This window comes from Ochotona princeps, chromosome 4 (genome assembly GCF_030435755.1).
Source record: "Ochotona princeps isolate mOchPri1 chromosome 4, mOchPri1.hap1, whole genome shotgun sequence".
In the NCBI taxonomy this organism is placed as follows: domain Eukaryota; kingdom Metazoa; phylum Chordata; class Mammalia; order Lagomorpha; family Ochotonidae; genus Ochotona; species Ochotona princeps.
In genome coordinates, this window is record NC_080835.1 from 9,899,577 (window position 1) to 9,920,737 (window position 21,161).

The 21,161-nt window shown below is 56.8% G+C and overlaps 3 protein-coding genes across 5 annotated transcripts in view; all 3 read right to left on the minus strand.

The window, feature by feature from the left end:
- The window catches only part of LOC131480166 (membrane-spanning 4-domains subfamily A member 8-like), a 147,005-nt gene that overhangs the window by 8,653 nt on the left and 117,191 nt on the right, over positions 1–21,161 (minus strand). The window lies entirely within an intron of this gene.
- Positions 4,713–11,875, minus strand: MS4A10 (membrane spanning 4-domains A10). The gene is made up of 7 exons (XM_058662240.1): positions 11,811–11,875; positions 10,863–11,052; positions 10,348–10,467; positions 9,407–9,463; positions 8,089–8,220; positions 5,628–5,738; positions 4,713–4,823 (listed from the first exon to the last, which is right to left on the minus strand). The coding sequence occupies exons 2-7, from the start codon at positions 11,028–11,030 to the stop codon at positions 4,713–4,715; spliced, it is 699 nt and encodes a 232-aa protein (XP_058518223.1). The 5' UTR covers positions 11,031–11,052; positions 11,811–11,875.
- On the minus strand, positions 14,552–20,691 carry MS4A15 (membrane spanning 4-domains A15). Of its 2 annotated transcripts, XM_004585269.4 has the most exons (6): positions 20,461–20,691; positions 18,010–18,132; positions 16,308–16,364; positions 15,963–16,055; positions 15,598–15,711; positions 14,552–14,791 (listed from the first exon to the last, which is right to left on the minus strand). In XM_004585269.4, exons 1-6 carry the CDS (start codon positions 20,683–20,685, stop codon positions 14,675–14,677), a joined length of 729 nt encoding a protein of 242 aa, XP_004585326.1. In that variant the 5' UTR covers positions 20,686–20,691; the 3' UTR covers positions 14,552–14,674. The 2 variants fall into 2 exon arrangements, with proteins under 2 accessions (XP_004585326.1, XP_058518970.1); XM_058662987.1 differs by lacking the exon at positions 18,010–18,132 and having other exon boundaries at positions 20,461–20,685.

The following is a 21,161-nucleotide window of genomic DNA, read 5'->3' on the forward strand; positions in this document are numbered from 1 at the left end:
CAGCCACCAGAACCCCTACTGCCCCTGCCCTGACTAGGTTCCCTCCCCAGAGGATTCAATGCTCACCTCCTCCTCGCTTCCCCATTCCCGCACATATTGACGAGGGCCCTGCAGCAGAACCTCTCTCTCTCTCTCTCTCTCTCTCTCTCTCTCTCTCTCTCTGTGTGTGTATGAGAGAGACAGAGAGCGAGCGAGCGAGCACATATGTGTGCATGTGCTTGCATCTGTGTGTGTACCTGTGCCCTTGGCATGAAGACCATATGGGTTATACACACAAGGCACTACCTGGAATGCTAAATGTGAACGTGCTACCCTCACACTAGTAAGCGATGCTATTGCCCTTCCCCCTTGCTGTGAGCAGGACCTTCCTCCAGGACCCCTGTGGACGCGAGGGCCTGCGGAAGCTGCGGTCCCTTGCATGCAGCAGCACAGTATTTGCATGTGACCCACATACATCCTCCAGAATACTTTCGCTTATCTCTGGGTCACTTATAATACCTGATTCACATGAATGCTTCATAAATAATTATGATACTGGTACTGTTTAGGGAATGATGAGGGGGAAAGTCTGTACACATCTAATACAAATACAATTAATTAATCAAATGCAGTGTTTTATGTTTTTTTGAGGTGTCTATTTAGAATGAGCCAGCTGGATGTGGCAACACCGATGCATCATAATCAGAACTAGAAGACCTGGGACCATACTCCCTCCATCAGACATCACTAGGGGGTTGAGCCTGGCACATTAGTGTCACAGACCCTGTCTGATCCGGAGCCTGTTGGTCTTGACACCCACGATGCACACAGGTGTGCTGCTCTTTGTCTTCTTCATGGCTGGCTCAGGGTCACAGGGACATGGCTTAGTGGGGACAGAGACTTGGCCTAGCCCATCGTATGCCTATCCTGTTTCTCATGAGCACTAGTGGGTGCTGGATTCTAGCCCAGTCTGGTGCATCCCAGACCCAGCCCACACACATGCTGAGGGATTCTGCAGCTATATTCAGATTAGACCACAGCCCCTGTTTTTGCTCTCACACTCTCCAATGGGGTTCACAACCCGGCCAGGGTGTCCCCTTTCCTCCCCAACTAGGCCTGCTCCCATCCACAGATCTTGCACATGTCAGTGGGTGCTCTGAGTTGGCCTGGCATTGCCCCTCATCTGTCTTAGCCTTGTCTTTGGATGTTGCAAGCTGGCCTGACCTAGCCAGCTCCCAATCCCAACTCTCACTGGCGGGTGCTGCAACCTGGCCCTGCTCAGTCTGCTGCCATCCCTGGCTCCTGTGAACCAGTAGTTGTGATACCCTAGCCCGGCATGACCTGTACTCCAGCCTGGTTTCTGCACTTGCCAGTGGGCTAAGGTCTGCTCAGCCTTGCCCGGTCCACCCCCTTCCAAAACCAACCCACATACCTGCCAACAGGTGGGACTACCTTGCCCAGCTTGCCTGACCCCTAGGTCTGGAACACATGCTCACCAGTGGGAGCTATGCCAAGTAGGGGGAGTTTCCCAGGTTCCTCCACTCAGTCCATTCCTAAAACCAGATCTCCCAGATCTCACATGCTCCAACAGGTGCTAGACCCTTACCCGGCATTGCCTGACCTTCCATTTTGGCCTTTGTATGAGCTGGTAGATGTTGTGGGCCGGCCCACCCCACACCCAGTTTTAGGATGTACATGTGGGTGCCGCAGCCTGGACCTGCCCAGACTGTTGTCAGTCCCTTTTTCTGTGAGTGATGACAGGTTCCATGGTCACACCTAGCTCAGTCCATCATCACCCCAACTCTCGAGCTAACCAGCAGGACTTGTATTTCCACAGGGTTTGGCTCACATATTCCCCATAGAATCTATCCCTAGATCTGGTCTCTCACATGCTGGTCAGTGTCCTGGCCCTGCCTAATGTGACCTGTCCCCTGATTCGACTCCTCAATCAGGTGCTGGGATCTAGTTCTGCTAGACAGGCCCCCAGCCATAGCTTTTGTGTGGTCTGGTGTGTGGTGGTCAGTGATGCCCTATGCTAACAAGCCCATCTCAGGACTCCCATGTGGGCTGGTGAATCAGTCTGACCCTAACAGATCTTCCAGTCTCTCCCCTCCATTCCACCAGGTCTCAGTCCCCTCACTTACCAGCAAGTACAGTGGCCCTGTTGTTAGGTGTCCTTCAGGATTCATTCCTCGCTTACATGTACGGTGTCCGTGTCCATGGATGTCCCTAGGCAATAATTTATCACCCCCAAGCCCCCAGAGCTCATCGGTGGGTAGCCAGAGGGCAAAGCCCAGTGTCCGATGGGTGCACTGGCTGCCCGAGTAAAGACGGTGCCATCTGCTTTTTAAGCCGCTGGGGGTGGGCTGCACCTTTTGCTCATCAGCCAAAACCGGCCGATGGAACGGAGGTTGTGCTCTGCATGCCCAGCACTGACTCATAGGTCATACAGTAGCGTTGCTTGCTCCAAGAATGCTTTTGATTTTCTTTTCCATTTCTTCAGCAACACTTTGGTCATTTAGCAGCATGTTATATAACTTCATAAGCCAGGCCCTTTTTCAAAGGAAGGCTGCTGTGGCGGTCTTTCCTTGACTGGATTTTAAATAATGTGAAGTTGAAGCTGGTGGCGTGTTTACCTTGGTTGGTGCAAACTGTCAGTCTAGCCCAACATTTTGTTTCACAAATTGAGGAACTAGGGGCCCCAGAGAGGGGCAGGAGCTGAGCAGGGGTCACAGAATTTCGCAGAGCTGGAGTTTGCACTGCCGCCTCCAGGCAGCCCAGCTAGGCTGCTCTCCTTCAGGCCCTTTGATCCCCTGAGGGGTTTTCACTTGTCCTTGTCTGCCAGCCTCCCACTGCTGATCTCTAAGCACCTCCGACTCTATTTCACAATCTGCTCCAAACCCAGCTGCAACCTAGAGAAGATTCCAACAGATCCAAAGTGCAGAAGGGGTGGAGAAGCGCAAGACAGAACTGCAGCCTGAGCTCAGTGACATGAGTGGCAGCAAGGGAGTGACAAAGTAGACAGGAGCATTCAAAGAGCTCTGAGCCCCAGGGGGATTCAGAACCAGGGCACACAACGTGGAAGGCAGCCCTCTGCAGCAGGGCTTTGTTAGGGGAGAGAAGTTTGTTTTCTCAGGTACCTAAACCCCTGGACTACCACAGAGGTGCAACCCTAAGCTGGGTGCCAGCGGCCTGTGTCAATTACAGGATGCCCCTGAGCTCCCAGGCCAGCCAGCTGCATAGATCCTGGTGGGAGCCTCTGGTGCACCTGCCTCCCAAGGGCAGTGGATTGGAAGTGGAGCAGCTAAACACAACTGGGCTACCCGTATGGGATGCTGGCGCTTGAAGGTAGAGGATTAGCCTGTTGAGCCTATATGCCTGCCTCTGTGTGTTCTTTCTTTATTTACCTGTGTAATAAGTAAAATAAAGTAAAACTCTTGTGAGCCCATGTAAGATGGGGACTGATGGGAGAATTAAGTGGTAGTAATCTTGGCCCAGACTTGGGGTCTGTGGGTACCTGGTGGAGGAGAGGTGAGGGTGCTGGCTCAGAGGCCAGCCGGGCTGCAGTCTTTGGGGAAGCCTCCGGGAAATTGGGGTGGCTGGAGCAGAGTGAGAGGAGAAGCGACAGGTCATGGAAATGGCCTGGAGTGTCAGGTTTTATTTTTGCTGTTTTCTAGAACTTTGGGGTTCATTTTTATTTACAGAATAAAACGAATGATGCTGATTTTCCATTTGTTGCTGCTGTGGAGGGCCCCTTGAAAATAGTCTCAGCAGAAAGAACCCATGCAAGGAAACAAAGAATGAAACAGCGCCCACTCGAACAGTGGCAGGAAGGCTACAAGGCTGGGGAGTGCGCAGGGTGGCTGGCTTCACCTTACTGTTATCACCGGGCCCAGGCAGGCCAAGCTTCTCTTTCTGTTTTTTAATTTTAATTTTTATTTTTGATGGTGCTTACGTAGTTGATCAGGGAGGGAAGGATTGAGGCTTAGGAAAAAGTGGGTATGATCATTGTTTTTAAGTTTTCTATTTCTTTTTCCTGTATCTGGGAAGGGGGGCGGGTGATAAGGTAGAAGCCACGCCCACCCAGCCACCCCAGTACCCAGGGATGGGGAATGGCCGCCCTATATCAACCCAGCGTCCTCGAAGACCAAGCTTTTCTGACAACCACGGCCAGCTGTCACAGCCAGGACCTGGAATTAGAGAGCAGATTTCAGCTATCACCCAGGGAGGCCCCAGGTCCACTTTCAGATCACGTCCCTAATTTTACAGATGGTGAAACAGAGGACAAGGGAGGCAAGGGTTCCTGCTGGTGGTGTCACTCAACAGCCCTGCTGCCCCCACCTCAAATCCAGGTACACAGGATGCACAAGTGTGTCCCTCCCCCAGACCTCTCTGTAGAGCGAGGCCAGAGAAGGCCAAGCTCCAAGGACCTGCTCCTCTGGCTTCCACTGAGGAGGGTGTGGAGTGGGTGTGTGGGGGCTGGCCTAGGTCCTGCTCTAGGACAGGAAGGGAGGGAGGGAGATTGGGCGTTAGTCACTCCCAAGTTCAGCCAAGCTCTCTGGCCAAGCCAGGTGCTGGGGTGCCCCTATTCCTACTTGGATCAGCAGCATTCCTGGGACAGACAGTTCTACCAACAGCACTGTGTCCTCTTTCTGGCTCCCACAGTTTATCTGTCCAGGCAGATGGGGCTGTGGGCACATTCTTAGGGTTTGGGGAGTCCTGGTCCAGACTCTTCACCTCTGAGTTTGCTCCTTAGGTCCGTGAGTCACTTCCTCATAGCTGGGTGGAGGCCCTGGTGTCGGAACCTGGAATTGTGTGTCAGGAACAAGGGAAGACTCATGCACCTGCAAAAGAGGGGTCCCCGTGCTGACAACCCACACATGTGGGTGATGGGTGGCCCAAAGCCTGTGCCCACTGGGTCACTTTTGGAGCCTCAAGATCCATGAAGATGGAAGCTGAGCGGTGAAGGGGCCTCCTTCTACCAGGCTTGTGAGCAGCTTCTCCAGTCTTCCATGTTTTAGGAAGGCAGCCAGGGAGAGGCCCACCTGGGCTTCTGCAGCTGGGAATAACTCACCCAGCTGAGTTCCATGAGGGACCGAGTGCCCTGTAGCTGACATGTCCAAAGTTCCCTTCCCCCCAAGGCCCTGCTGCCATGACTGCCTCTCTGGTCTGTGGCAAGGCTGCCTTGCCCCAGAGCTCCAGGGCCTACCCTGGGCACTACAATCTCATTGAGGAGGCACAAAGGTTCCTGTGGTGGGGGAGGGAGCACTCTCCCCCCGCCCCCAGGATAGCTCAAGGCCACAGGTAGTGTCCCATCGCTGTTTCTGCTGCCCCTCCACTGGCAGTCCCCACTGCATCTTTACCTGTAGGTCTGGAGCTTTTTTCCAGTCTCCCCAGGTCTCTCTAGGCCTGCAGAGCTGTGGTTCTGAGCACCTGTGGCATTTTCACATCGGTGGCTCTGAACTGGACAACTGAGTTCTCTGTCTCCCGTGATGTTCCTCCCCTCCTGGGCTGTGGATCGCCTCTTAGCAAAGGCTCAGGACACATGCACGAGGGATACCCTCCTCCTGGGAGCCCTGCCTTTCGGAGCCCACTGCTTTCTCCTGTCCCTGGGTCTTGAGGGCTTGTCACTCCAGCAAGGGCCTCACCTCTGCAGACGAGCGGTTCTCTCTGTGGGCCATGAAGGCTGTGGGCCCTGGCAGGAGGAGTTCCAGCAAGGTGCAGCAGAGCAAGGCCAGTTCCAGTCTCTGGGCGTGGACCTGAGGGGGAGGGATGCAGGAAAGCCCTTGTTGGCATTTACACTGGTCAGGTGGGCCTGGCAGAGAAGTGGGCACTGGGGCTCTGGCAGGCGGGGCTGCCTCAGTCACTGCTTCACTCTCAATGCCTGCACACAGGGGGCATCGGTGAGTCTTGGTCTAATATATATAAGGGCTGCAGAAACACAAGTGTTCCTGGAAGAACTGAGGTGGCCTTCAGGGCCATCGGAATCAACCCTGCTTGACAGATGGGGACACCTTGGCCCAGCCAGAAAGTCTTTTACAGGGGAGGACCAGCTCAGCCCAGCCCCACCATGCAGCTGGTGACATATACCAAGGCCACTGGTAGAGAAGTGTGTATGTCCACATATGTGTGTATATGTATGCATGTGTTCGTATATGTGTGGCTGGGAAATTGGGAATGGCAAACCTCTGTGGTCCAAACCCTGGGAACCTGGCCTAGAGGCACCCGGCCTGGGGACAGTTGATCTCTCTCATGCGCCAACCATGATAGTGAAGGTAGCACTGGGTTTGGGTTCATAGATTGGCTTTGGATGCTCGCTGCATCCTGGTTTGTTTCCTTAGCCTCTCTGGACCTCAGTGTTTACTCCTATAAAGTGGGGACGGCAAAGTGGACTGGGCTCTCTAGAGAGGCTCATGGCTAACAGAGGCCTGAGCTGGGAACCAGCATCCCAGCTCCTAGTCTTGGCTTGTAGCTACCTGTTGCTCCATCTTGGGCTCCTCCCTCTCCATTTGCAAATGTGGGGTTGCACTAGGTGACTTGAGGCCCCCTCCTTTTCTCTGGGTGCTCATCCGTAGTAGGGGGTCGGGGGATGAGGACAGATGAATCCCCAACGACTCTGACATCTGGCCTTGGGGGAGATGTTCTGAGAGCTGGAAACTCTCCTTGACCAAGCCCAAGGCAGCACCTTTCTTAAAAGTTAGAGGACCCAACAGTGTGGGTTGAGCCAGGCTCGGTCACGACAAAAACCAGAGCACAATACAGAACGCCAAGGTGAGGTTATCTGTGCCGGATGTGACCGCAGCGCCCAACCAGCACTCGTGAGGACCAGGAAGGGAGGGGGGAGAGCCGGCAGGGGGAATAAGTGGGGGTTCCCTTGCTGGACAGCTACTCCCACTGGAGAGCGTGAGCTGGGATGGGGGCAGACCAGGCTAAGCAGGGCTACAACACCTGTGCGCCTCATGTGGACTAGATCAGGGAAAAGCCAGGCTGGGCTGATTACTCCTACTGGTGCAAACAAAATTAGAGTGGGTGAGGGTTGTTTGGGCTTAGCCGCAGCATCAGCTGGCAGAAGCTGGCACTGGGGGCTAATTCTGTCAAGTCAAACTGCAGAACCACCTGGAGAGTGCATAATCTGGGAGTGGGAGAGACCTGGGAGGGAAATAGTGGGCTTCTCCCTCTTGGGTTACCACTTCCACAGGAGGGCATGAAAACTAGGACAGGGGCTGGGGTGGCTAGATAGACACCCAACAGCATCTGTGTGGGCTGGATAGTTGAGCTGGTTAGATGGAACTAAGTTTTAACACCCATTGACGTGTATGAGAGCCGAATGGGATGTGGGACAGACTGGACTAGTCTGCTACACACACTGGCAAACCAGGGTAGGGGCGGGCCTGGTGGGGGTTATTGTGGGTCGTTCTGACTAGGCTGCAGTTTATGCGAGGGCTGAGTATGTGCTGGGCAGAACCAGACTGGACTGCAACACCCATTGGCTCTAGTGGAAGTTGGGGCTGAAAGCAGAACCAACCCAGCAATTGCAACCACCAGCTGATTGGGGCGATGGACTGTGCCGGGCCCTGTACTTGCTAGTACATACAAGAATCTGGTCTGGGAACACCTCAGACAAAGTTTCTTTGGGGATCACCCCAATCGAAATGAACTCAGAACCCTAACCAAGAAAAGACAGAGACAGAATAGGTCAATCAACCACCTCAGCTATATTTTGGCTCAAAATACTGGGCAAATGGAGACTCTATGATGGACTATGTCAATTAGTGGATTCTTCAAAGACCTCATCATGCTTGGAGTGGCAAGATTGGCAGCTATTCATAACTGGTGAACCATCAAAACCACTTGAGCAAGAACCTCGGAGCGTGCCCTACATCCAGGACCTGGGATGGGTGGGAAACTGGGTGGGGCTTCTCCCTTAATATCCCCCTTTACCTCAGATACATGAAGGAAACAATACGGAAATAATAGTCTTACCCACTTTCCTATAGCCCTTGAACCTTTTCACCCTAATTAACTATGTAAAGATTGTCAAAAATAAAATAATAAAAAAGAAGAAGTTAGAGGACCCTGGGTCGGGGTGGCAGGGGCCCAGTCACTCACTGTAGAGCTGGGATATGGTCTCCAGATTGGCGCCTCAAATGAGTTTTCCAGGAAGAAGTCCTTGACAATGACCAGGAGGCCGGCCAGCACGCAGAGGAAGCTGATGATGTTTGCCAAAAGGCACAGCCCCTTCTACAAGCAAGTGGCAAAGTCAGAACCAAGGTCCCAAGGGGAGAGACCTGAGCTTGGTTCCACCCCCAGGCCTGTCAGCAGCTTGCTCTGTGCACAGAAATACTCGACCCGTCCTGGGGGGCTGGGGTTCATCACACATCTGAGGAGTTGGGCTGCTGGCCACTGATAGGATCTGCCCAGCTCTCACAGTCCCTGGACCAAACTAGGAGAGCCCATGCCTGCATGGCCACAGACCCTAGTAACCCAGAAAGCATTCCACATTGTCTCCCCTGAAGCCAGTCCTTGTCATCCTACATCAGGTAGGCCACAATCATGGCACCACCAGGCCAGGGTTTCCACCTGCTGCCCACTCAGAGCTTAATGTCTGACATGGATGGGTCAGTCTAGAGGGCTGTGGTAACAGAGAAGCCAACCAATGTGGCTTGGGGAAGACCAGCAAGAAGATAAGACATATAAGCTGAGCCTTAAGTAACTTCAAGAAGGAAGAAGGGTGGGCATCTGGCCTAGTGGTTGGGGACCAGGTTTAAATGCAGGTTCTGGTCCTGATTCCAGCTGCCTGCTAACGTGCAACCAGGGAGGCCACAGTGATGGTGCAAGGATTTGAGTCCTGCCACCCACGAGGGTGAGTTCTAACCAAACCCAAGACGTGGCTTCAGTCTGGCCCAGCCTGAGGGGTTGTGGGCATTCAGGGAGTGACTTAATGGACCAGACCAAAGCTCTTTCTCTGTCTCTGCTTCTCAAATAAATGATTTTTGAAAAGATAAAAGAGATGTGTTCAGGGGGGAGAGGACAAAATGTTGGGGCAGGGGGTGATGTTGGCAGAAAGCGGCTGCGGCATGGCGCAGGTCCCTCAGCCTGACACACAGGGATGAGAAGTTGGAGGACATTGCCTGTGGGTGGCGCTGAAGGCCTCGCAGCCCTGTGATGTTGGAAGTTAGCGGAGGGCTCCTGGGGTTGACAGTAGCTGTGGGACCTGTAATCTAGAACAACCGCCAGGGCTGCTGGACGGAGATGAGGTCAGAGCTGAGTGGGTCAGGAGCAGAGCCAGCCTTCTGCTGTGACAACTCTCTATTGACCCGAGGTCACACATCTGTTTCTATCAAATCCTGGGGGCATGACCTCTCAGTCACTCCCCATGGATGTCCTGGACTGGGAATGGGAAGGAATGGGCTGGATGCTTACTCACCAGATATGATTTAGGAAAGGTCTTCACACATACGGCCAGGCTCCCTGAAACGAGATACTGCAGGCAGGATTGGAGAGTCAGTGCAGAGAGGCTGGGCTGCCTTGAAAGCACAAGTCTCCCCAGCTTCCTCCTCCCCAGTCTGTAAGAAAACAAACCCCCACAGCAGGTGGGGAGAAAAGCCCATTCCCCTTGCACCAGGAGCTCACGTGGGGCCCCTTGCAGGCTCCACACCCAGGACCAGCTCTCCTCACAGCGCTCCGGCCCTTCCGGCACCCCTAGCTACAAACCCACAGGACTCCAGCTGCACGGTAGGTCCCCTCCTCCCTGCCGGCTTCCTTCCTTTCCTGCACTCTGCCCATTGGGAGGACATTAGCACCTGGTCCTAAGGTGTCTGGTGTACCTTGGTGATCCTAGTTCACCGAGTATTTACTGTGCAGCAGCCCTGGCTACACAGGAGGGATATGCGCTACTGTGCAGAAAGTTCTGTCACTGACAGGCCTTGGGGGCAGAGGACTCAGGAGGAAGTGGGGGGTCAGCATGCTTGCCCGAGAGGTGCAATGGAGCTGGGACTTGGCGCATTAGCAGACTCCTCCAGGGAGGCGGGATGGGGTGAGGTGGGTCCGATACCACGGGAGCTTGGAGGGACACAGAGTGTCTGGGTGTGTGCCTGCACTGCTCTGCCTCCCCCTCCTGATGGATGAGTTAAATGAGGTGAGGGTACAGACAACCTGGGCTGTCCTCCTGTGGCTCAGGAGCGACAGGGGTCCCTGGAGAAGCAGCTCTTTCTGGTGTGAACGAGAGAACAGAAGCAGAGATGGGCAGAGACTGGAGAAAGAAAAGTTTGCTCTTCTTAGGTCCCTCCACTCCACTGGGCAAGGATCTGAATGCCAGGCCTCCCAGGCTTGACCTGCCACCCTCCTTCCTACCCGGCTGCTACTCACACAGGCACCGCCCCAGAAGGGGTACCAGCACTTCAGCACCACCAGGTGAAGGCCCTTGACTGTGCCAGCCAGGAAGCCCCCAAAGAACAGGTGTGACAGGGCGATAACAACCTGGAAGGCCTGGGTAGGAGATAATGAACAGGTGAGGCAAACCTGCCCCTAAGTGGGCCCCTCAGTGCCCTAGGCCTCCTGGGTGCCGTGAGTTCCCTTCCTACTGCCCAAAGGGGTCCAGTCAGCAGAGCAGGGACCTAGCCAGGATTCCCCATGGGAGGCCGTCCCTTGTGAAGCTGACTATGCCGGGCTGGGCCCCTCCCTGCTGTTCCTCGTGCTCCAGCTCACAGGGTGGTAGGTGCAGGCTGCTGTCCCCAACCCTCACAGCTTTCTCAGCTCTAGGCTGAGTGTGAAGCAGACAGCTGGAAGCTTCCTCCCCTCCCTCCTCCTCTTCAGGGCTCCCCAGCAGCTATCCCATGTAGCCCCCTTTCTGCTCTGCCAGGGCCCGGGCAGTGGGCACTCACACCCATCTCCTGGAGAAGGCTGCTCCTCTTCCGGGGCTTCTCTTGGTGCCAGCTGGGAGCCAGAAGCTGGGGCTTCTGGGGCTGCGTGGGGCTGAAGGCCTGCCATGGTGGGGGCAGCCCCGCCCCAGAGGTGGAAATAACCACACCTGCTCTGTGGGCTTCTGCCATGTACTCAGGCCAGGGTCCTTGCCTGGGGACCAGGAAGAAGGCTCCATCAGAACCCAGGGCATCTCTGAGGTTTCTGCCTGCCTGGGGCTCTGCCTGTTACCTCTGCCCGCTGGGCTGGGGTCTTCCAGAGCAGAAACAGGGGGCCTAGGCCAGGTGCTCCGGACCACCACAGTGGGCAGACTCCAGTACAGGACTTGGATGAACTGGGGCCTGATTCTGCCCCTACTCACAGGAGCGTTGGCCTTGGACAGCTCTGCGTGCCTTGTGGGGATCAAATGGGACCATGTCTGTCACAGGCCAGCCAGCCAGGGTCCCTCTACCCAGGGCCGTCTGTTCTGTGAAGGTCGACCCATTCCTTGCTTTTCACCAGGAGTGGTGGGCTCACTGCCTCCTCCTCCTTCTGCTTGCAGAAAACAGCTCACACATGCAAGTGCCAAAGCCAGCTTGCACCCAATCTCTCCAGGTAAGTGCCAGGGGTTCACCAGCAGGAAGCAGAGTGCCTACTCTTAGGGTTGGTGGTGGTGGTGGGGCGGGGCGGCGGTGGGGGGGGGAGGCAGGATCCCAGTCCTGGCCCCAGGTGAATTCCTCCCTTGGGCCCCCCTCCCCTGCTCCCAGATCCTCTCCCTGTGGTGGAGAGCCTCCCCTGGAAGATTCCAACCTCCTCCCATTCCCCTTCTGCCACTGCTGTAGTCACTGGTTCCTGGGAGCTTAAATTGCCTGCATCCAACCATGGAGTGGTAGGGGGTATACAAAGGTCACCCCCTGCATCCCATTGCTCACCTGCTCTGGGCTCCCTGCTCTGAGCCTCGGTCCTGCCAATCCTGCAGCCTCTGGCCAGAGCCACTCTGCCTCGCCAGACGGCACCAGGAAATCAGGTCTTTAGGACTTTGGATCCGCCTCCTGCTTCTACTGGCTGCAGGGGAGCCAGTCCCATCCCTCACGGCCCCAGGCAGGTGAAGATCCCAGCACCACTGGGAGACCAGTGTGTATTTTACTACTGCCAGCTTCCTCTGGCAAGCAGACCTGAGACGCCTCAGCTGTTCGGTGGGCTGGGGGGAAGGAGCATGTGGCTACAGCCCTCGCAGGGTCAGAGGCTGTTTTGATGAATCTGCCAGGTCAGTCCCTGGACCCTTCCCAAGCTGAACCATTGAGAGCCGATCTTGCTCTCCCCCGCCAGTAGGTTAAACTGAAATGTGACACCACGTGAGAGGTAAAGTGTGGAGAGAGAGACTTTGACTTTTCATGGTGGGTTCCCTCCTCTAAATGGTTTCAATGGCCCTAGGTTGAGCCAAACTGAACCTAGCAGTCTGGAACTCTCGTATGGATGGTAGGCATGCCAGCACTTGGGCTGCCTTCCACTGCCTGCCCAGGACCTTAGCAGGAAGCAGGGCAGCCGGGACTCGCACCGGCCCTCCTCTCATGGTGGATACGATGTCACAGGATGCAGCACAGCCTTTGCACCACAAGACCAGTTCCCTGGGCACTCGTGTTGGCACATTTGGGCTGGTGTATGACCCTGCAGTCCCGCAGAGCTTGGCTGCATGCATGTCCAGCATTGACTTGGCTGATGGTGACGTGTGATACCTGAATCAGAAAGAGGCATGGTGGCAGGTTCCTCCAGCCCTCGAGCCCTGGGCTTTCCCTCTGCCCTGGAGCTGCTGAACAGTGGCTGAAGAGTGACATGGATTTGCTGCTGTGCCTGAGGTCACTGCTTCTGTGGGCTCTCAGGGGCACTGAGGCTGGGCAGCCCCCACGCTCCATGTGGCAGGTGTGTGAGCAGCACTCCCACAGTTGGGTGGTGAGCACCCTCTCATTTGCCGTGTCCTCCTGTGGCTGTGGTGAGCGGTGAGACGTGAGGAGGCTGCCAGCTCTGTAAGGTCCATGTTCCTGGCCCCGCCTGCCCATTGCAGCCCCCGGGCCCTCATGTGGACTTTAGTCTGCAGGCAAAGCAGTGACAGGTGAGAAAGGGCAAGAGCTGTTATCTTGTCCAGAGGAGCTTCGGGGCTGGGGCAGGGGTTAGATTAAGAGGCTGATGTCACCATGATGACAGTGATAATGATGATGATGGGTCAAAGGTTCAGGCTGGGAAGGGGGGATGGGTGGATAGACCAAACAGAAATTCCAGAGAGGAGAATCGGCAGGAAGCACTTGAGTATGGACAGAGAGGGGAGACCAAGCAGGGCGCTGACACGAGGTTGGGCCACATTGGGAGTCTGTGGCGACACAAGCAGTTCTGCAGTGGGGTGTGGAGGCAGTCAGAGACGAGGCTGCGGGAGCCGTCTGAAGGCTGGCGACCAGGAACTCCATGGGAGCTCCCGCATCCCGTGCACCTGCTGGGTGCACCATCCAACTCCATCAGAGCAGAGACCGCGATCTTGGGGGCGTGCGTGGTTGCGTGTAAGCTGAGTCCAGAGTGAGTGTTCTCATCCGATGATTCACTCCCTAAATGCCATGGCCAGAGTGAGTCCAGGCAAAAGCTGGGCACTGGGAATTCAACCCAAGTCTCCCACGTGAGTGGCAAGGATCCACATACTTGAGTGGTCATTTACTGCCCCACCCCCCCTAGGGTGCGACACCAGCAGGAAGTTGGTGCCGGGAGCAGAGCTGGGGCTCAGATCTGGGGTGCAGGTGTCCCCGCGTAACATCTCATCCCCTCGGCCAAGCACCTGCTCCTATTTGGACCTTGTAGGAGCAGCAGGTGTTTGTCACATGGAGAAGCGCATGCGGTGAGGGGCGCAGCCGTAGACCAGTGTGTGGGATGAAGAGCGAGCAGAAGGAAGGACGGGAGTTGGTGGAAACCTAAGACAGTGACCCACGTCTTCTGATAAACACGAGCTCACCCTTGGAAGTCCCCCAGGTTAAGTCATCACACTCAGACCAGCTCAAAACGTAAGCCACCCTGTTTATTCTCTGCAGCACAGATGTGCCAGGTCACCTGTCAGAGCTGTGGGCATCCGTGTCCTGAAGTCCCAGCCCCGCCTCTGTGGGATTCCCCTGGGATATCCAGGCTCCTCAGGGCTGCAGGTTTGGGACGGGGAACACAGGGACATCCCAGGCTGACCCATTGAGGGAGGCCACCTTCACTGGGCACCTGTCCCTGTTGGTGGTGGTGGGCAGGGCTGGAGCAGGCAGGCTTCAGCCTCCCCTGCCCCGAGAGGTGAACGGACCAAAGTGGGTATGGTCAATAAGGGAAAATGAGGGACTTGAGGAGCCCAGGGCAGCTGGACGGGCCCTCCAGGCCATCCGGCTCCATGCCAGCCTGACTCCACAGACATTGCCACTGACGACATAGGACAGCGCTGCTCTCAGGGCCGCGAGACCAGGGTCAGGGCCATGGCCCTGCTGTGTGGCCCGGGCCTGCCCTCTTCCATGTGTGAAATGTCTGGAAGGTGCTGGGTGGGCCAGGGCAGGCCTTGAACCTGTTTCTCCCTGGGTGCTGGGACTTTCAGGAATGAGTTAGAGAAAGCAAGAGCAGCCCAGGGGCTGTTCCCAGAAAGGGGCTGAGGGAGGAGGACACACACCTGGCCATGCGCCTTCTAGGACAACCACCACTGTGGGAGGGGTGGTACACGGGAGGCTGGGAGGAGGTGGGGAGGCTTGCACCGCCAGGAGATGCTCGGCTTCAACCCTCCGACCCTGAGGGGCTACTCGGATGACTCCTTGGGCATATACGCCACGTTGTCATAAGCGGGGGGTGGGGAGGCAGCCGGGCTGGGGATGCTGAAGTCCGTGCTGAAGGCGTTCGGGAGGAAAATCACGGGCTGGGAAGAAAATACCAACACCAGACCAGTGCCAAGTGCCAGAGGACACCAGGCCTGCAGGGCGGGCGTGACCACGGCGTCCCCTGGTGGGCAGTGAGAGAACAGCGTCCTGGTGGGGAATGGGGCGAATCCGGGTTTCCTGGGACTAAGGCAGTGAACCACACAGACACGCGATCTACTTCTCCGGAGCTCAAGTTCTGGCGTCCCTCTCGGTGGACCGTCCCCGCCCCGGTTCAGGGCCTCCGTGTCTCTTGCCTGGACCACAGCGCTCCCCCGCCTCTGCCACCCCCTATCAGTTTCCCCCAAACCCGCTGCCTCACCTCTCCCATGGCACATCTCCCACGCAGCGCCGAACCCCGCCTGTCCTTTCCTATCAGATGCAGCCTCTGCTCCAACTAGCCCCGACTCCCAGCCCCCAGCCCTGAATACCTGCCTCCTTTCCACCTGCCTCCGTCTGCACCGTCCCTCATTTTCTCGGAGGCCAAGCTCAGTTTCCACCTCAGTGGCTCTGCCCTTTCTAGAGGGGCAGATGGTCAGCGGGGATGAGCCCCCTCTTCTGGGCCCAGCTTGGGGGGCTGTCCCCCTGCCCCAGCCTCGCAGAGCTGCTGACCAGTGGGTGCTGGCGCCCTCCCGTGGCGGTGAGGACACAGTGCCATCCTCCTGAATGGAGAGTTCTCCACAGCCCCAGGGACTCACCAAGCACTGTCCCTTGTTCTGTGTTCCACAAGGAACAGGGAGGGGGCTGGAGGCAGGGAGCCTTCCCACACAACAGCTGTCCCCCAGGAAGCCCAGCTTGGAGCACTCACCATGTTGGCTCGGGTGCGGGTGGCTTGGCACCCAAAGTGCGTGGCAATGACCGAGACGAAGAACTCCAAGATGGTGAAGATGGTGAGCACGGCCAGATAGCCCCTGCCCACATCCTGGGGACCAACACAAACAGGGAGAGCGAGGCAGGAGTTCTAGAGCAGCAGGTCCCCGAAAGAGGAAGCCTTGTCCACAGTCACCTGTGCTCCCGCTGCTAGCCCTGAGCCCCCTCCTCCATGCCTGCCTACCCCAGGCTGCCTGTCCTTGGCTCCTGTCACAGGGTCGAGTGCCCACATTCCAACCTGCTCCTGGATCCGGCTCTCCTGTCCCCCAAGTTTATCAATGTGGGGAGCATGCAACAACACACCCAATGAGTGACCCCGAAGTCCATGAGCAGAATGGCCGTCCCAGCAAAGGCTGCCATGGCGCTGAGAATGTTGGTGCCCAGGCTGCTCCTCACCTGCAGGGGCGAGGGAGACGGGGGTTGAGGGGTGAGGCAGCAGTGGGAAGGAGAAGAGTCTGGCAGCGGATCCCACGGCCAAGGTGCCAGGTGCCAGGGGCCTCACTGCTGGGCACAGCTTGCTCTTGGGGCCCTCTTTCTTCTCTTCTTCCTCCCTGGGACATCAGGAGGAGCTGTTGGTGGAGGCCGGAGGTGGGGATCCCTACCAGCTGCCCTCCTCCCTCTCTCCGCTGGGCCGCTGTTGGGACTCACCAGGCAGCTGGTATGCTTCCTCTCAGCGGCCACTGACAGCGACCCGGAGATGATGAACTGTGGTGAGAGCGAGCAGAGTGAGGCTTGGGCCAGGGTGTGTTCTGCCTGGGCTCTGTCGCCAGGCCCCCAGGGACCGGGGCAGTCTCCCAGCTGCCCCCTCCCAGGGCCCTAGGGCTGCAAGTGCAAGACTATGTTTTTTGCTGACATCACAGCTTGCCAGCCCTTTGGGGAAGGGGCAGTTCCCCAGCAAACACCTGCTGGGTTGCAGTACTGAGCTGTGTGCATCTTGGAGTTGAGTAGGATGGATACACTCCCTGCCCTCACCAGGCTTCTCTTCCCATTGGGTAGGGGCAAACCTTAGCAGGTGAACAGTGAAAAAGGCAGTGAGGAGATGGTGGCAAGGGGCCGCTGGCGGGGGCAGAGAAGGCTTCTCTGGGCAGAGAGACCTGTGAGAGGATGCAGGCCAATGGTGGCTTCCCATGGCCTATGTTCTGGTGCCCACGCTGTGCCAGCTCAGGCCCTGACACTGGCAGCCTGCCAGCTTATGGGTTTGCACCCAGAGGCCATGCTGGGGAGCCCCACGGAGAGGCCAGTGGGCAGCGAGATGAATGGGGGAGACCCTGTTGTTGTAAAGACAGGAAACCAGGGAGGGGCCACCACAAGGGTGGACAAAGCCTTGCTACGCTCTAGAGGACTGGCTGGGGCCATTGATGCTGGGGTGGGGGGTGGACAGAAAGGAATCTGGGAGGCTCCATGGCTATTCTGAGCTCTGACTGCTGGAGGTGCCATCAGCTGAGTGGGGAAGATGAGGCTGGCGGCGGGGAGCAGGCTGGGAGCAGGGTAGGCACTATGAGCTGAGTTGGGATCCTGGGACATCCAGTGGTATGCTCCGGATAAGGCAGCCGACCCAAGAAAGAGAGAGAGAGAGAGAGAGAGAGAGAGAGAGGCGCCCAGGGGTTGGACTCTGACCTCTCTGGGATCTATGGGGTGGGGGCTCTGGAGCTCTCCCCGAGGCAGCAGGAGCAGCAGAAGTGTCCCCAAGTCAGGTTCTAGAACCACATCACTCACTATCTTCACCCACATCTCTGAGTCCTTCTGTGAAAGAGGAGCCCTAGTGAAGGACATTGACCACAAGGGGGCAGCATTTGAGGGTTAATTATGTGATGGAGTGGGGGTTCAGACCTCACCAGCCTGATCCCAAAGCCCAAGCTTCCCCGGGGTGGGGGTGGGGGTAGGGGCTTGGGAAGGAGTGCAGCCAAGGAGCGAACACCCGTGCAGTGTTCACGCAAATGCTGCCATGCTCTCTCCACCCGCAGGACCACAGAGACTCACTTCCCTGATGGGACTGGCCAGGGTGTGGTCACAGGAATGGGACTGGGGCTCTGGTCTCGCCAGTCACACCTCCAGGGAGCCACACCTCCAGGGAATGGCACAGGTGCCCCCCAACCCCAGGGAGAACGGAGGGGTTCCGCAGGTGGAGCACCGAGGGTGCCCTGTATCTCCTCTTCTACAGCTTTCTCTGGCAGCCTGCACACATAGAACTGGTCAGGTTTGGGTTTATGTTGAGAGTTTGGGCTAAGGAGTCCCTCATCCTGCCAGAAGCTGCGAGCGGGAGGTGGTGGGAGTGGAGTGGGGTGACCCTGGCTGACTCCCCCTCCCAGCCACGTCACCCAGCCACCGTCCCCCTAGTCCCGGTACTCACGCAGGCTCCTCCCCAGAAGGGGACACCGCCGTCTATGAACAGCATCCCCAGCGGGCCGCGACGGACAGTGAGCAGCACACTACCAAAGCCCAGGTGGATGAGGCCTACGAGGATCTGCACGGTCTGTGGGGGGCGCCACGGCTCAGTGTGCGGGCAGGCCGGGCTGGGCTCTGCACCCTGCCACCTGGCTGTGGGCGCCCCCAGCTACTAACAAACTCAGATTCTGGCCAACAGAGGTGACAGGAGTGCAGATTTAAAAATCAAGCCCGCTGCTGGCTCCAGGCTCCTGGCTCCCTGCAGCCTGAGCCCAGCACCCAGCTCTGTCTGCCCTGAAGGCTATAGCTACAGCAGCTGCCTGGCCTCCAGCCTGGAGGAGACATCTCCAGGCCAGCCCTTCTCCTTCCCTGACCCCTTCCTGCAAGGTGTTGTGGCTGCCTCCCACCTGGCTGGCTCTCAGCCTCCATTTGCTTTCCAATAGCCCCCTACCCCATTGCTCTCCAACAGCTCCCAGAGGTGCGATGGTTTTCCTAAGGATGGGGGGGACACGTGGGTCTCGGGAGTATTCTGCCACATGACCTCCTGTAACATGTGGAGCAGGGTATGAAGGGATGTGGAAGATTCCTGAATGTAGCCAGGGCCCGTCCCAGCATCCCCTTCCATGCACTGGCACCAACAGGGCCGTCTCATGAGCAGTTCTGTCTGGGTGTCTGGCATCCCGGTATGTAGAAGCATGGCCCTCCAAGCCTTCTGCTGCGGCTTCAGCTGCCAATCTCTCTTGGGCTTCCTGGGTGGTGTGGCCACCCAGCTGCCGCCACTGCCCTCCTTCCTGCCGGGTCTTCATCTGGAACTCTTCTGATTGTTCCTTGATACCCGCTAGCTGCACTGAGCCAGTGCCCAATCTGTACTAAGCCCTGGGCTGGGTGTGTAACAGATACAATCTCATGGAGTCTCAAGATGGGAGGGGTGTACCAGACCAAGGTCCAGAGCCGTCCAAGCTCTCCCAGCTAGGAAGCAGCAGACTGGTCAAAGCTGAGGCCAACGTCTTCCTTGCTGCAGCGTACCTCCTGTCTATCTTGCACGTTCTGTGTTTCGTGTGCCTCTGGGAGACGTCATCATTCCCCGAGACTGCTCTGAAGTTGCAGAACTACAGCAGCCGGTGCCCCTTTGTGCGTAGAATTCTGCATTTCAGCTGCCTCAAGCCTGAGCTCCTATGTGTTACAGAGTGGTGGGGTTGAAAGCAGAACTTTTGGGTCAGGCCATTCTAGCTGCAGGGTGCCACTTACCAGCTGGGTTTCCTGACACGGCCAATAGGAGCCACGAGCCCCACCTCACAAGGTGGAGCAGGAACCCAAGAGGTGGCACAGGCCACGCACCTCTCAGAGAGCCCCAGCACACAGGTGCTGTCACCCTCACCATCGCTTATAAAGTTTTCATCCTCCATTTGGGAAAAATGGAGGCCAGTGGACAAAGTGAAGAATCTAGGGCTATGTGTGCATATTGAACTGTAAGCACAGAGTGACACAAGCAAGTGGCTGCAGCTCATCACCGTCATTGGGTGCTTTGTAATGTAAACCCAACCTGGAACTGTATTATTATTATTGTTATCAGCAGTAGTAGTAGTTAATAAATAGCTGGGTTTCTGCCAATCACAGATAGCTGAGCTCCAGCTAGTCACAGGCAACCAGAGAATGCCAAAACAAGGCAGAAACGAAGTTGAGACCAATCAGGTGGTTTCTTGATGTTGTTTCCATGTCCTGCCTATTCAAACTTACTGCTCACGTGGCTGGGTGGAACCTCTCATGGTTCCGAGGGCTGACCCATTGATGTGTTGTTCTTTGTTCAAGCAAACTCTATTATCCTTAGACTTTTTCTTTCCAACAGCACTCACATCTGAGCCTATCCATCATCTGTGTCTATTCTTGTATTCCCTCCCAGAGACCAAGGTCATTGCCTTTGGACAAGTGCTTGGAGACCATGTTTGAGGCATTCTCAGTTCTACAGCTCCATCTGCCTCCTCCGGGTGCATGCCTCTCCCTCCTCCCTTTGTGCTAGCGTTCTCCACCTGCCTCAAGATGTACTCATTCCCACCTCTGCTCTCCCTCACAGAGCCTCCCCCACCCCTCCCCTGGCCCTTCCCTTGGCTGCTTCAACCCAGCAGGCCGATATTGGCTTAAATATCATCTCCCTGGAGAGAATTTACTGTCCATCCTGACTGGTGCTGTGCCTCCCCCATACCTCATTTTTAACCTCTTCACCCTCTCTGGGGGTATTTGAGTCCTCTCTTTAGTGGACAAGGGTGGGGCCTTGTCTGTGTGGCACACAGTGGAATCTCCCATGCCTCCCACATGTTTTTTGGCTGCTCCCTCCCCAAGGGTGCATGGATGCTCCAGGGCTGTGGTCATTGCTTGCCCATCACCCAAGCTCCCTGTCACAGGGCCAGGTGGTTCTTACCCCTAACGCTTTGGGCTCCCCGGTCAGGAACGTGTCCATGGGCCGGATGTCTGGCGGCTGGGTGGTCTGAGGTGTCTGTGCCCCGAGTGGTGACTCCTCGAACTGCATCACCCCTGGAGGCTGGCACATGGAAGGCGGTAGCATGGCTGGAGGTGGGCGTAGGCCGCTGGAATTGCTGGGTGGGAGGACGACGAAGACCCCGTTGCTGGGGGCAGGTGCAGACATGGTGCTTACGGAGCTTGGGAGACAAAAAGGGCAATGATGATGATCACACATTTGCATGAAGGCTTTTGGGTTCGTTAAGCAACATGCTTGCTGGCGCCTGCTTGAGGCAGCCTGTGAGGATGACACCAAACTCTTGCTTCGGAGTAGGGGAAGCAGAGGCTGTCTGAGGCCCAGGGCCTCCAGGAGGGGTGAGGCTGAGCTTCGGTCTCTCTGGCCCCAGAAACCCTGCTGTTTATCTCTGGGTTATACTATGCTGCAGGGAACATGTGAGGCTTCATTGCTCACACAGAGGGCATGTGACTTGCCAAAGACACACAGCTGGTGCGGGGTAAGCTTAGCCAGTGCGCCTGTGGACCAGGACTCACACAGCCCTCCCTGCCTCCCAGCCCAGGCTGTCAGTCTCCTGCATAGCTCTCCCCTGGTGAGGGTCCTGTTGTAAGAGGGTTTCTCTGTGGATGCCAAAGTGGTCGCTGGGG